General features: G+C 42.5%; 1 protein-coding gene across 4 annotated transcripts in view; it reads left to right on the top strand.

Moving 5' to 3' along the window:
- Positions 1-15,629, top strand: part of med12 (mediator complex subunit 12) — a 55,197-nt gene continuing 39,568 nt past the window's right edge. For all 4 annotated transcript variants that reach the window (XM_084041465.1, XM_084041464.1, XM_084041466.1 and 1 more), the window contains exons 1-14: positions 1-137; positions 1,620-1,724; positions 2,491-2,682; positions 2,941-3,100; positions 4,604-4,779; positions 5,507-5,617; positions 6,590-6,865; positions 8,261-8,407; positions 8,521-8,620; positions 8,780-8,916; positions 12,979-13,110; positions 14,251-14,377; positions 15,115-15,344; positions 15,484-15,543. In XM_084041465.1, coding sequence (XP_083897591.1) covers positions 36-137; positions 1,620-1,724; positions 2,491-2,682; positions 2,941-3,100; positions 4,604-4,779; positions 5,507-5,617; positions 6,590-6,865; positions 8,261-8,407; positions 8,521-8,620; positions 8,780-8,916; positions 12,979-13,110; positions 14,251-14,377; positions 15,115-15,344; positions 15,484-15,543 — 2,055 coding nt within the window. In that variant the 5' untranslated portion in view covers positions 1-35. The remainder of the gene's footprint in view (positions 138-1,619; positions 1,725-2,490; positions 2,683-2,940; positions 3,101-4,603; positions 4,780-5,506; positions 5,618-6,589; positions 6,866-8,260; positions 8,408-8,520; positions 8,621-8,779; positions 8,917-12,978; positions 13,111-14,250; positions 14,378-15,114; positions 15,345-15,483; positions 15,544-15,629) is intronic.

Genomic DNA, 15,629 nt, shown 5'->3' with positions numbered 1-15,629 from the left:
GCTGCTCGGACTGTGTGAGGTGGTGATGCCGCTGGATGATGGCTGCTTTCGGCATCCTAAGTTACGAGCACCGGCCTCTGAAGAGGCCCCGTCTGGGTCCTCCGGACGTCTACCCGCAAGACCCCAAGCAGAAAGAGGTCAGAACCAAACACAATATAAGCCCCTAAAAAGCCTTATTTTTAGCCCAGAACGTAGTGTGTGACTCCGGCTTGGGTCTGCGACGTATAGCGAGAGGCCGAGGAGGAGCTAGCATCGATGCTAAAGGCTAGCTGCGTTACAACAACAATGAGCAGAACCCCAGCCTCCGCTTTGCTGCTTCTTGTGTCAGTCGGTCGGTGTGTTAGCAGCAAGTAGCTTAAAGCTTTAGCATCGCAGCTAAAGACAAGACACCACTTTCCAAAACAACCACTTGGGCTTTAGCTGTTTGTTTAGCTGTGTTGCTAACTCTTATCTACTATATAGGGAATATGTATAGGGGGGAAATGACTGCTTTAGTGGGGTTTTAGATGTGTGTGTTTGTTTAGTGGTGCGTGACTAACATAGTAGTTTGATCTGTAAAGGAAGCTATAAGTCTCTCTGGCCACCACAGGTTTAAAGGGATCTTCGTGCTTCATGTTTTAACTAGCTTATGGGGAATCATCCAGATCTAGAATGGACAGGGACGCACGCAAGTGTCCCTCTGGTCTAGTCTCTAGTGCAATAAACAAACACAAAACACTACTGCCCCAACTTAACAAACAACCTTTGATACTGAGAGTTGGCGATGTGTTATTTATTAGCATAATATGTAAATGTACTTTGCTACCACGTAGTCATTTGGAGCGATACTCAGTGGTAAATAGTTACTGGAAAGATCACCCTTATGCATTGAATGATTGATTGAATTCTTTATTAGAAGTTTGCAGAAAAAAAGCACATGAAAGTACAGTTAAATAAATAGGAATTCAAAAACCTAAGAAAGCCATTGGCTTGTTTCCATTCATAGTGCCGTTAAATGACAGACAGATATAGACAAATATGCAGCAGCAGAACGTCATATAAACTGTTTCAAAATACGAAAAACTAAACATATGTATAGTAAACAGTTCGAGGGGGGGCTAGGTTATGACTTTTACAGAGGACAGTTTCGAATTGCAGCCATCTGAAGGTACTCTACCCATATGCACAGCCGCAAGGAACAATAGATCCTATTATTTTTATCAATATTTCAAAAGATATTCCAGATATTAAAAATAGGATCTAAGAGTTGCTTGCGGCTACCATATGCACTCGAGACAAAAATGGCACCATTTGACAAAATATGCCCAAACTAACCTGAAGAACCTCTAAAGAACCATACAGGAGCTTGTGTGTATTGTTAGATCAATAAATATTGTTGTCTCTATACATACTGGCACTGCTAGTACAGCATTCAGTAATTTTTAAGGATAAAAAACAAAACAATCACTTGGCTTTGTCAAACAAACGTGTGTTGTAATAATAACACATCTTTAATTCTTGACCTTCTTTGTTTGGAAATGTCTTGTTTGTGTTGGTGCCTGCGTTGTCATGTGTGGCTTACTGCTGGCTTCATCATGTGTGGATCCGTTCTATAAACCAGTCACTCTTGTTTGTTCCAGGATGAATTGACTGCTTTGAACGTGAAGCAAGGATTCAACAATCAGCCGGCTGTATCTGGAGATGAACATGGCAGTGCGAAAAATGTCAACTTCAACCCTTCAAAGGTAAGCAAGTGCAGTCAGACATGTTTAGGGTTCAGGATTTTAACGACTCCGATTCCTTAACAATTCCTATAGGGCAGTGGTTTTCAACCTTTTTCGCGTCAAGGACCCCCAAATTGGCGCATATTAGCCCACGGACCCCCATTTGAAAAGATATGCCAGGGACTCAACCATTTTGATTTCTTGGGAGTCCCAATCTACACTGTAGTATCATCATCATCATCAGTGTTGATTTAACTCTGAGTGTACAAATGGAACCAAATGGACCCGTTAGGGTCCATTTGGCCTCTCAGAGTTACAGACACATAAGGGTCAATCTGGTTCCTAACTACTAACTATTGGGTTAGGCTGGGGAACCCCCTCAAGGACCACTGGAGATCCCTGGACCACTGGTTGAGAACCACTGCTATAGGGGGTTCCAAATGGACCCTCACAGGTCTATAACTCTGAGAGGGTACAAATGGTACCAAATGGACAGAGTTATGATTATTGTCCTTGTCCTTGAAATTAAAGCGTTTGAGAACCACCGGTATTTGTAATTTATTGTATATAGCAGATGTGAACGTCCACATGCCAGCTCTGACAGTGTTATAAAACCGGTTCCAGAAACGGATGTGATGGAACCGATTCCCGGTTCCTCAATGTTGGATCCGGATCCCACCGGATCCCAGCCCTAGGAGACATGTTGCATTGCGTGTGGCCTCTCTGTCTCTGGTTTTGTTTCGCCCCTACTAACACATCGCATTGTTTACTCACATTGTTCACACAGATCAGTTCGAATTTCAGCAGCATCATTGCGGAGAAGCTGCGCTACAACACATTCCCAGACACGGGGAAACGCAAGCCACAGGTCAACCAGAAGGATAACTTCTGGCTCGTCACCGCAAGGTCACAGAGTTCCATCAACAACTGGTTCACAGACTTGGCTGGGACTAAACCCCTGACACAGTTGGCAAAAAAGGTAAGTTTTCCACCCCCCCTCAGCAGCCCCTATTTACCACTGTGGCTTCTGTACACATGGCACTATCTTATAGATTAGAAGACGCGAAACGAGATCATGGGGGTGTTTTGTATACAACGCTGCTTTTTGAATGATGCTTTCTATTGTTTTATGCTGTCCAGGAAAACTAAATGATGAATTTTGACGTTATGTATATGCATACATTGTGTCATTCATTGGTTAGAGTTACTCAAGCCATTGAAAATTATCTTCATCAAGGTGCCGATTTTCAGTAAAAAGGAGGAAGTGTTTGGCTACCTGGCCAAGTACATTGTTCCTGTCATGCGCTCAGCCTGGATGATCAAGATGACCTGTGCCTATCATGCTGCCATTACGGAAACAAAAGTCAAGAAAAGACACGTGATAGATCCCTGTATAGGTAAGCAAACCACAGTTATTGTTACTGCTGCTTTTAAAGGAAACCTGGATCCGTTTGTGGTGTCAAGTCTGTCATGTACTGCCCGACTACCTTGGTTAATAATGAGCCATTGTAAAACACTTTGGCTGTGTTCACTGCAATGGGTTAGAGATAAGATTGTGTTAACTAACTTAACTACACCGTGTGCAGCCATGCGCTAAAGTCCTCTATGTCAGTGGTTCTCAACCTTTTCAGGACGCGACCCACCAAAATAATCATATTTGACCTGGGTGGGGACCCCCCAAAATAATCATATTTGATAATCATATTTGAACTGGGGACCCCCCACCCTGACAAGCACTTGGAATTGTAGGAGTTGAGGCATTACATTTAGTTTGACTCGGTTCCACAGATAAACATTGTGAAAATAGATCAGCTATTTAAACAATTGTTGCGTCTTTCTTATATGAATGAATGATTTTATTTAAGTGTCATGCCACCTCGTGGCCCATCCCTCATGGGATTATATGACACCTTTTCAGACAGTTACTGTAGTAAAAATTAAACATTTCATACACTGGTTACCGGTATTGCTGATCATATATAACAGATACCGACCGAACAAAACAAAACAAAACATAACATAAGGTACATATCCCCTACTGCCGGTACAACGCTTTTTTTCCTCAAGTCCCAGGCTTTCTCCAAGTAGTTAGCCATTTTAAATACATCTTTTTCAAATAAACAGTTAATAAGTTGAGAGTCATTGATATCCAACATATCAGTATAGTTAATATTCTTAAACAACCCCTCTCGGACCGTCCAATAAAAAAAACAATACAAAACAAAATCATTCTCATTTTCTGATTTCATTTAGATAACACATTTGTGTGAGAATTTGGCACATTTTTTACCATTTTTTATTATATAGTTTAGTTTGTTGATACTTTTGATGGTCTTTTTCATTTCATTTCTTTTCTTTTTTTTAAGGTATTAACCCATTAAGACCTGGAACTGTGTCATTTTTAGATTTGAGCTAAAGAGCATTATTTTACACTTTGGGCTATTCAAAAATAGCAGATATACAAGCTCATAGCGCGGCACCGAGTGCCGCACTACGAGCTTGTAGATCTGCTATTTTTGAAAAATCGTGAAAATGTGTGCAAATCTTCTGAAATATATATATTTTTAAAGCGAACATTTTTAACTCAAATCTTTACTTCTGTGGGTCCCTGGAACAACATATTTTGATGGGGGTCCGCGGCCAAATACACATAATTTTGGATCTTGGCATGAAAAAGATTGAGCACCACTGATATAGAAACATACGTTTTTCAGAAAACTGTTGGGATTTAGGAGACATGTAGCATCGGCTTCAGGTCTCAATAGGTTAAATTGTCACTTTACTGTCAAAATCATGTGGGGACCCCCCTGGTGGTCCCTACCCATAGGTTGAGAAACACTGCTCTATGCTTCCCGAAATACGAAATACATTGTGTGTGTGTGTATGGTGTCTGTCCACAGAATGGACCCAGATCATTACTAAGTACCTGTGGGAGCAGCTCCAGAAAGTGGCTGATTTCTACCGGCAGTCTCCCAGCCAGGGCTGCGGCTCCCCGCTGCCAGCACCCCCTGCCGAGGTGGAGACGGCCATGAAGCAGTGGGAATACAACGAGAAGCTCGCTATGTTTATGTTTCAGGTCTGTTGAGTCTCTCTCTCTCTCTCTCCCCTGAGTCTATTATCTGTTTACCGGTGTTGTGGCTTTGTTATCCTCTAAAAACTCTCCCACGCCTACAGGTTTCAGAGGCTACGGTGTTAGATCTTATAAAGAGAGAGCTACCATCCGTAATCTTGTTTACATTTGTTACAGGAAACAACAGGTGGTCCAGGCAGTAGTAAACGCTGCAAGGGAAAAAGATGTGGCCAACCAACTGGCAAACTGTATTTATTTAACCCGTTAAGACCGGGAAAGCATGTGTCATTTTCAGATTTTGACCACTTTAACACGTATCTTATACTTTGGCTTTTCAAAAATAAATCGTAAATGATTTTTAAAAAATCATGAAAATGTTTGCAAATCTTTGAATATAATATGTTTTTTAAAGCGAACATTTGTAACTCAAATTTTAGCTTCTGAGATTTTCTTTTTACAAAATATGTATTTGGCCGCGGACCCACATCTTAAAATATGTTGTTTCAGGGACCCCCCAGAAGCAAAGATTTGAGTGAAAAATGTTCGCTTAAATATATAGATTTGCACATATTTTCAAGATTAAAAAAAAAAAACAGTAGATCATTTTTTGAATAGCCAAAGAAATCTAAAAATGACACAGATGCTTCCCCGGGCTTAATGGGTTAACGGTTCTCTCCCCAAAGCCTAACATAATATTAACTTGTTGTGATGTATTTTCTTTGGTTGTTGTCAGGATGGTATGCTAGACAGACATGAGTTCCTCACATGGGTCTTGGAGTGTTTTGAGAAGGTCCGACCCGGCGAAGATGAACTTCTCAGGCTGCTACTGCCGCTCCTGTTACAGGTATACAAACCCATGCATCCATCCATCCATTTCATCACCTCATTGAAACACATTGATCAGACCTCCGCTGTGACCTGGTGTGGCGAAAACAGTCGGGCACAAACCTCTGCGCACAATAAAAGCATGTGAGCGACACTTTTTTTTAGGGTGGCCAGTCTATGTTCAGACTGGCCTCCAAAATCAGATTTTTGGCCTTTCCAGATAATCTGTAGTTGTATCCAGTTCGGACAGCAAAAAACACATGGACACTAGTTTTGGGGAATCAGATTTGAACCGCCTTCCTAGGTGGTTTGAAATGAGATTCAAATCTGATTTGTGTCTCCGTCTGGACACTCGGACACCTGATTCATACTTGGTCGCACGACGGTGTCGCTCGCCAAAAAAAGTCAGATCTACAAGTTCATGATGTGATGCGTCGTGAGCTTGTAGATTGGCTATTGTCAGCGAACGACAACAGAGTATAATTTAAGCATAACTCACACCTACAGTATGTTGTTACATCGTTACCACAGCAATGCCTGAATATACAAATCCGATCTTCAGTCGTAAAGATAGCGTTTGAGAAGCAAGTTGGCTATTCAAAAATAGCAGATCTACAAGCTCATAGCAAGTCACTTAGTGCCGTGCTATAAGATTACAACACGTTGTTGTAAGCTTGTAGATCAGCTATTAACGCTATTTTTACATTTTCATGAAAGTATATTATTACATTTTGTCAGTAATTTCTTTGTATATTTAAGTCATTTGTCACATCTGCCCTGTGAAATTTGTGATTAAGAAGCCTAAAAACCAAACTGAAATTGAAGTATTGTACCGGTATTCATATGTTCCAATGTTCAATGCCAAAAACACAATTAAATTACGTTAAAATAACGTTAATCGCAATTAAGTGTGACACTTAATCGTCAACTTTGAAATTTGTAATCGTGACAGACCTAACCACTGGCCTTGTGAATGCCCCCCATTCCACAGTACTCGGGAGAGTTTGTTCAGTCGGCCTACCTGTCCAGGAGGCTGGCGTACTTCTGCACGCGCCGTCTCAACCTGCTGCTGAGCGACGGGAGCCTGGGCCCTGGCACGGGAGGAGGACACCCGGCCCACGGCATCCTGGCACAGCCGGGGAACGCCCTCCCCCCCACGCCGACCTCCCAGCCCACGGGAGGGATCCAGCCCCAGACTCCGTTCACGGACTTCTACATCTGCCCCCAGCACAGGCCTCTGGTGTTTGGACTCAGCTGCATGTTACAGGTACGATACAACTCCCGCTGGAGACGTCCTCCGCTGTTTAATGTGTCAACAAGACTTACTGATAATGCAGGTGTCTGTTCCACTATTATAAGATAATAATTTGATGATAAGAAAAGAAACTTTTTGGCCTGCTCTGTTTAACACATTGACCGCCAGAGGTTAATCTCATAATGTACTCACCAGTGCCAACGTTTTATTGTTGTTTTTTGTTTTTTTCACGTCGCCATAGACCTTGTTAAAATCCGTAAGATTGAGCTGTGCACTGTTTGTATACATGGCGGACATCTGCCTGGTTCGAGCAGTGAAGACCACGTGTCAAACGGGGCATCCATGTTGTAGTTAGAACGGTTTACGTTAAACAGTGATCACCGAGGAGAAAAAACTACAGGGAGAAAATGGAGTTTCAGTTTCGTCATTAGAATGAGGGCCGACGGGATCGGCAAAACCGGATCCACAATAATTCTGTTTCCGGTGGTGTTACAATGAAATGGTCCGTGTCGAAAATTGAAAAAAGTTTTTTTTTTCGAAAAAAAGGAAAAAGCACCACAGCCCGTAGGCTACGGGATCGGCGCTTTACGGTTGGATTTATCGGCCCGTAGGCTACGGGCCCGGCGGTCAGAGTGTTAACAGCAGGATTTCAAAAATGTCCGAACAGAAGTAATATATATAATAATAGCAACTAATTCTATCATTTCTGTTAGTGTTAACACATTGACTGCCAGAGTTGAATACATCGTCTACCGTCCCCTTGCCAGCAAAACGAGCGATTTTACTATAACTTTGAAAAATCATGGAATATTCTCTGTGACCTCCGTCCTCACGGAGATCGGCTCATTACACACACGGGGGGGTCCGGTAGTATAGAGACTTTTTTTTATCCGCACGGGGTAATCCATTGCACAGCTCCGGCCATTTCAATGAGGCTTGTTCTTGCAGTAAAGCAAGAGGAATGGAGATATAGCGATCTTCCCACAGGAAGTAAATGAGCTTTTATTTTTAGCGGCGCTAGTCGCTCTATACCTTTAGAGCGGATCCTGCTCTATACCTGACTTTGTCCGTGTGCGTACGCCAACGTTCTGATTGGTCAGACCCGTCAACAAAGTGATTGGTCAAGCTTCACATGACACGTGGTATAAACACATTATAAACACATATCGATGACAAAATGTATCAAAGGCACCGCTACCTTCACACAGGGTGTGATTTTTTTAAATGATGTCAATTCCGTGTCTGACGTCATCAGGCAGTGAAAGCACCATTCATAGGATAGATAACAGCGCCCTCTGGCGTAATCACTGAAAACATGATTTTCTTTTTAAGGACATTTTAAAACGTCCATTGGCAGACAATGTGTTCATGCTTTTTGTCTTTGCTGTTGTTTTTTTGCTCCTGCAGAGCATAGTGCTGTGCTGTCCCAGTGCTCTGGTCTGGCACTACTCTCTCACAGACAGCAGGATCAAGACCGGCTCGCCTCTGGACCTTCTGCCCATCGCCCCCTCCAACCTGCCTATGCCAGGGGGCAACACCACCTTCACACAGCAGGTACTACTGCCCTCTCGCTCTTTGATGTGACGCTCTCCTTCAGAATTGTATTATAAATTGCTTGCTGAGTCACTGTCTTGCAATGAGAAATGCCTCTTACCCGTCCACCGTAGGTCCGTGCCAAGGTGCGAGAAATTGAAGAGCAGATAAAGGAGCGGGGACAGGCGGTGGAGTTCAGGTGGTCCTTTGATAAGTGCCAGGAGACCTCAGCGGGTAAGAAAACAATTCCCCTCCACAGCCGCCCCACCAAGATGTCAGGAAATGATTGCAACCCTTTCAGATGAAATGTGTGTATTGTTGAATTGCACTTTATAACCATTGTGTCCCCCCCCCCCCCCCCCCCCTTTTCTTTTCCCCTGACCTTGTCCTCAGGTTTCACTATTGGGAGGGTTCTCCACACCCTGGAGGTTCTAGACAACCACAGCTTTGAGAAGTCTGACTTCAGCAACTCGCTGGACTCTCTCTACAACCGGATATTTGGCTCTGGCCAGAGTAAAGATGGGCACGAGGTAAGAGGGTCAATAAAAAGCATTCATTCTCTGTGTCATGTCTATGTAGGCCCGTCACAATTATTACATCATCGTCTAATCGTCTCCATGTTAAAAGATTTTCACACATTTTCAAATATTAAAAAAAGCAGAAATAGCTGATCTACAAGTTTACAACGCGTCACAAAGTGACGCGTTGTAAACTTGTAGATCAGCTATTACTGCTATTTTTACATGAATACAAATGATTGAATATGTCAATAATTTCTTTGTATGTTTCAGTTATTTGTCATATCTGCCCTGTGCAATTTTTGATTACAAAGCCTAAAAGGCTAAATATGTTCCAGTTAAATTGTGTGTTCCGTTAATCGCAATTATTTGAGAGACAGCTAATTGTCTAAACCTAAATGTTTAATCATGACAGCCCTATGTCTGTAGCTGGAAATGTTACCTTTCAACTGGATAGGATAAAGACACATGCTACATGTGCACAAAAGTCTACCAAAGGCAATACGCTTTTTTATTATTCGATCTATAACTCATTTTAGGTCCCAAGCAAGAGTAAGAGCAAAATGTGACTGTGCATGTGGGCTGGACTAGTTGTGTAACGCATACGCATTGCCTTTTTCTTTGTCAACCTGCTTGCATGTACTGTATGTGTCTCAGTCTCTGCTATAGCCTATAACTTCAAAATGTTTCACTTTACCTTTTGTTGTCTCTTATGCAGAACATCACCTAGCAAGCGTTACTTTTATAGTTGGTATTCACTTGCAAGTCGTAGGCTACAAGAAAATTGTGATGAGATATTAAAAATACAAAGCTATTTTGGCTTTTTTCGCTAGCCCCACACTTTCCATTAATACATCATTTGAAATCGAACATTAGCGGACAGAAATGTTGAAATAATGAAGCAAATTGTAAATGTACGCTAAACAATTGCACTTTTATTAAGATAAAGAGTAGAACGCGACGCACACAGCTCCCAAATGAATCCTTTAAGTTATGTCGGGTACAAGGTTGTGACGATTAAATAACAAAACAAACAGACCACCAGCACTCACGGAGCCCTCATCTATTGTGGGCAAATCACACGTTTCAGCTATAATAAGCCATCATGCTGATGATTGCTTATAACTGAAACGCGTTTCGTTTTTTCTCTCAGTGAAAGACTTAGAAACGATTCTACATCGGCTCAGCTCTCTGACATCAGGAGAACAGCTGTCATTATGCGCAACCAAATACGCACAGCTGTGAATATTTATAGCTCCCGTAGCATTAATTCTTCACCTGCAACATGCACAACATCGAGCACACTGGAAAATCCACCTTTTTTCCTTGTACCTGTCGTTCATGTCGTAATTATTCCCATAAGCGACATGTTGTTCACACACATACCGCGGGGGGTAAATTAGCTGTGTTTGCTCCAGTTGCACTTCCCGCCCATCTAATTTTAATTTGAACGGCACCTAGTATTCAGTAGCACGTTTGCTGCGGCCTTGCATGTTAACATTAACATTAACCCATTAAGACCTGGAACTGTCTCATTTTTAGATTTGAGCTAAAAAGTATTATTTTACACTTTGGCTATTCAAAAATAGCAGATATACAAGCTCATAGCGCGGCACCGAGTGCCGCGCTACGAGCATGTATATCTGCTATTTTTGAAAATTCGTGAAAATGTGTGCAAATCTTTGAATATATATATTTTTAAAGCGAACATTTTTAACTATTCTTTGCTTCTGGCGGGTCCCTGGAACAAAATATTTTGATGGGGGTCCGTGGCCAAATATATATCATTTTGGGGGTCCTTGACATGAAAAAGATTGAGCACCACTGATATAGAAACATACGTTTTTCAGAAAACTGTTGAGATTTAGGAGACATGTAGAATCGGCTTCAGGTCTCAATGGGTTAAGCACCTGGTCGAGGCAACTGGACAGACTGAAGGTTGACATTCATGCACAGAGGGTGGGTAATTGCCCGTCTATTGTTTGTCTAAGTACACGCATCAAGCTGCCAGCAGCAGGCTACACAGACGGTGGTAGGGATAGGGGACAAGAGAGCGGCCTGAAAGCGACTGGCGTATTATAGATTAGGGGGTGCAGTTGGGGCTGTCACAATTATTACATATTTTATAATCATCGAATCGCAATTACTTGAGATAATCGCAATTATTTTTGCATAATCGTCGTAAGCGTTGCCATGTAAAAAAAATGTCCATACATTTTTAAACATTTTCCAAAAACAGTGGTAATAGCAGATAAGCTCACGACACGTCATAAGCTATTTCCACTAATTTAGTCTATTTCCACTATTTAACCCATTAAGACCTCAGGCGATTCTTAAAAATGTTTTCTAAATCCTAACAGTTTTTTGAAAAAAAAAATAATAATTCACGATTTTTCAAAAATAGCAGATCTACAAGCTCATAGCGCGGCACTCGGTGCCGCGCTATGAGCTTGTATATCTGCTATTTTTGAATAGCCAAAGAAATCTAAAGTGACACAGATGCGTTCCAGGTGTGTTAAAAAATCTTTAAATCTTTTTAGATAAAAATGTTTAAATATGTCAGTCATTTAGGTTATTTGCGTCAATCAGTTGATACAACACAAAATAAATATGTTGTTTATAACAAAAAGAATCTAATTAAAAACAAATCTTCCTGAAATCACCCTCCACTTGACAATCACAATAAAGCCCATTCAGAACAGATGAGGCAGTGTGCTGTAATTCACTATTTATTGCATCACTAAGATGACTTGTTTTTGGTTCAAATGGTCTCATCGTCAGAGCTTTTTTTGTTCTTTCTTTTTCTTTCTTGAAGCATCAGCTTTGTGATGCAATAAATGAAGTAAGTGAAATTGTAGATCTCTGTTTTGTCTTTTGAACTTTGCTTCCACTGTTTGTTTGTTTGTTTGTTGCTGTCTTTTTTTTCTTCTTTTGCACTTGGCTACCCACGTTCTAAGACTCCTTTTGTTGGGTTGCACTCTTCTTTACCTCACACAGTGTGTTAGATGTAGAATTAGTTTGTAGTTTCCACATTGTCAATAGCTGTAAATTGGTCTTTTGAGTAAAAACTCTCCTCACTGCTATTGTAAGAATTATAGACACTTATTGCTTTTGCATCCATCGTGTGATTCAAGAACTTCAGCACAATACAAGAATGGGCTCTATGCACATCAGCCATATTGGAAATAAATTGGGCCTCTTCCTTACTTTACAGGTGTTAGCAATGTTACTAATGAAGGCTCTGTTCCATTTAGTGTAGCACAGTGGTTCTCGAACTTTTACATTTCAAGGACCCCTCTAACTCTGAGAGTGTACAAATGGAACCAAATGGACCTGTAAGGCATTGGTTCTCAAAGTGGGGTCCGGGGACCCCCAGGGGTACTTGAGGGTGTTCCAGGGGGTACCCAGAAAAATGTGTAAATATAGCATCAGAATAATCATGACATTTTATACTTTGGCTATTCAAAAATAGCAGATATACAAGCTCATAGCGCGGCACCGAGTGCCGCGCTATGAGCTTGTAGATCTGCTATTTTTGAAAAATCTTGAAAATTTGTTCAAATCTTTGAATATATATTTTCTAAAGCGAACATTTGTAACTCAAATCTTTGCTTCTGGGCGGTCCCTGGAACAACATATTTTTAGATGGGGGTCCGTGGCCAAATACATATCATTTTGGGGGTCCTTGACATGAAAAAGTTTGAGAACCCCTGCCGTAAGGGTCCATTTGGTTCCATTTGTAGTTATACACCAGCAAGGGGCTTTTTGGAACCCCCTCAAGGATCTACTAGGCTCCCTGGACCCCACTTTGAGACCCACTGGTGTAGCTGGTGTAGTTTCCATGGCGCCAACATGCACAATATCAGCACCCTGACTCCGTTTGACCAGAATGGAACAGAGTATCTGTTGTTAGTATCATTGGTAACACCTGTGAAGGAAGTATGGAAGAGGCCCAATTTCTTTCCCAATATGGCTGCTGTGCATAGAGCCTATTGACAAATAACGAAGATGGTGCTCGGGAGCGTAATTTATGTGTGTGTGTGTGTGTGTGTGTGTGTGTGTGTGTGTCTCCAGATGTCGCCAGATGACGACGCCGTGGTGACCCTGCTGTGTGAGTGGGCGGTGTGCTGTAAGCGCTCCGGCAGACACAGAGCCATGGTGGTCGCCAAACTGCTAGAGAAGAGACAGGCGGAGATAGAGGCGGAGGTGAGTCAGCCCCCCCCCAGTCCAGTCCCATCCATTCCACACTGGCTCGCTGTTTATAGATTGATTAAAGACCTGAGGCCGATTCAAAACATTTTCTAAATCCTAACAGTTTTTTTAAAATAATGTAAAAAATATTTTTTCACAAATTTTCAAAAATAGCAGATCTACAAGGTCATAGCGCGGCACTCGGTGCCGCGCTATGAGCTTGTATATCTGCTATTTTTGAATAGCTAAAGAATTCTAAAATGACACAGATGCGTTCCAGGTCTCAATGGGTTATACGTTTGATTATACGTTTTATAACTATGTTGCACTCTATTATAGCCGATCTACAAGCTCCCAACGTGTCGCAGCGCGGCCCTTTGTGAGCTTGTATATCTAGCGTTTTTTGTGGTGCACACAACCAAGTATAAATCAGGGGTTACACTGAGACGTGCTGAGATACATGGTTTAGCACCAGCCACCTCTGCAAGCTGACCACTCTTATCTCCTGCTCGTATAGCCCCACCACACACAGACACACACACAATCTCACCCCTTGCACTGTTTTTCTGTTGGCCTGGGATTAATGACTGTTCTGCTCCTAAAGAGCCATTGTGCTCCTTGGTTGTAATGACTCTTAACCCATTAAGACCTGAAGCCCATTCTACTAATGTTTTCTAAATCCCAACAGTATTCTGAAAAAAAACGTCTGTTTCTATATCAGCGGTGCTCAAACTATTTCATGTCAAGGACCACCCAAAATGATATGTATTTGGCCGCCGACCCCCATCTCAAAATATTTTGTTCCAGGGACCCCCCAGAAGCAAAGATTTGAGTTAAAAATGTTCGCTTTAAAACAATATAATATTCCAAGATTTGCACACATTTTCACGATTTCTCAAAAATAGCAGATCTACAAGCTCATAGCGCGGCACTCGGTGCCGCGCTATGAGCTTGTAGATCTGCTATTTTTGAATAGCCAAAGTGTAAAATAATGCTTTTTTAGCTCAAATCAAAAAGTGACACAGATGCGTTCCAGGTCTTAACCTGAAACCTTTTTTTTTGTGGATTCTTTTTTTTGTGGACTCTTCTTACCGATGGTTTGTTTCTTACTGTATGTGTGTGTGTGTGTGTGTGTGTCTTTGCGTGCATTTGCAGAGGTGTGGCGAGTCGGAGGTGGTGGACGAGAAGGGCTCGGTGTCTTCAGGATCCCTATCGGCGGCTACGCTACCGGTGTTTCAGGATGTGCTGCTGCAGTTTCTAGATACCCAGGCCCCCACACTCAGTGAGTCTACATCTCTTTTTATACACCGTACACCATTGTGGTTCTCAAAGTGGGGTCCGTTGGGGGCATTCCAGGGGTCCTTGGGGACCTCTGTTACAGAGGTTAAAATAATTTTAACCTCATACATTTTGCTGGGGAAAATTCCTACAGAGAAAATTTAGCTTATTCTGTTAACACAATGGGTGCCAGAGGTTTGTTAAAACGGTTTACGTTGAGTGCCAGAAATCTCACCGTTTGCAACGCTGCGCTGTTTAGAGGCTAACGCCTGGAACAACAACATGTCACGCGAGTCACCGTTGCCGAGCAATCGCGCATCGAGAATGACTTGTTTTGCCCACTGTAAAAAGTTAAGGAGATACAGAGGTTTTTAGCAAGGAGATAGAATGGAAGCGGATGGAAGCCAGATTTTTTGCCACGGTGATCCGTCTGTCTCTTACTTCTTAGAGTGTTCATGGGTGATTCCAGACCTGCGCTAGCCCCCCCCCCCTTGTGAAAAAACCCAGAAAAAGACTTAAAACACGGTTTGAACCGCGTTCGACACCAAATAAATCGCTACTCTGTGAAAACACTGTTTGAACCGTGTTTGGCACCCGATGTGTTAATATCAGTCTCTCTGGAAAACAATGGCAGACAAACGTTGTGCATTTCTCTTCAATAAATGCTATAGTGTGGGTGGGAGGAGTGTCAAAGGGGACGAGAGGATGAGGCTGTAAACAAACGCGTTTCTGTGTTTTCAGCCGAGCCAGGAAACGAGAGTGAGCGGGTGGAGTTCTCCAACCTGGTGCTGCTCTTCTGCGAGCTGATCCGTCACGACGTCTTCTCCCACAACATCTACATGTGCACGCTCATCTCCCGCGGCGACCTGGCCTCCGATGCCCACTTCCCCCGCCCCCGTTCCCCCAGCGACGAGCCCTCTGACGAATCCGAGCGCAAGGAGCAGGACACGGGCAGCAGCGTCAAGATGGAGGCACGTCAGGAAGCACCTGCTGTTTGTTGTTTGTTGTGTGTGTTTGTGATGATGAGTCATAATGAAGGGGTGTACTGTGTACACTGGTAACCCGCCGGGTGTAGGAGAATAACGTGACGCTTCTCTGTTTATGCAACAGGACACGGGGCTGTCGGAGTCGATGGAGATCGATCACAACTCCAGCGCCAACTTTGACGAGGTAGGAACAGTGTTCGGTGTTTAACTCATTCAGTGCCAAGTAAATAAATCAATAATTGCCAATAGTGCCAGTGATTTTTCATTTTT

This window comes from Gymnoscopelus microlampas (assembly GCF_963454915.1).
Source record: "Gymnoscopelus microlampas genome assembly, chromosome: 18".
NCBI classification, from domain to species: Eukaryota; Metazoa; Chordata; class Actinopteri; order Myctophiformes; family Myctophidae; genus Gymnoscopelus; species Gymnoscopelus microlampas.
Note: the sequence above shows the minus strand (reverse complement) of the source record. Positions and strands in the feature narration are given on the sequence as shown.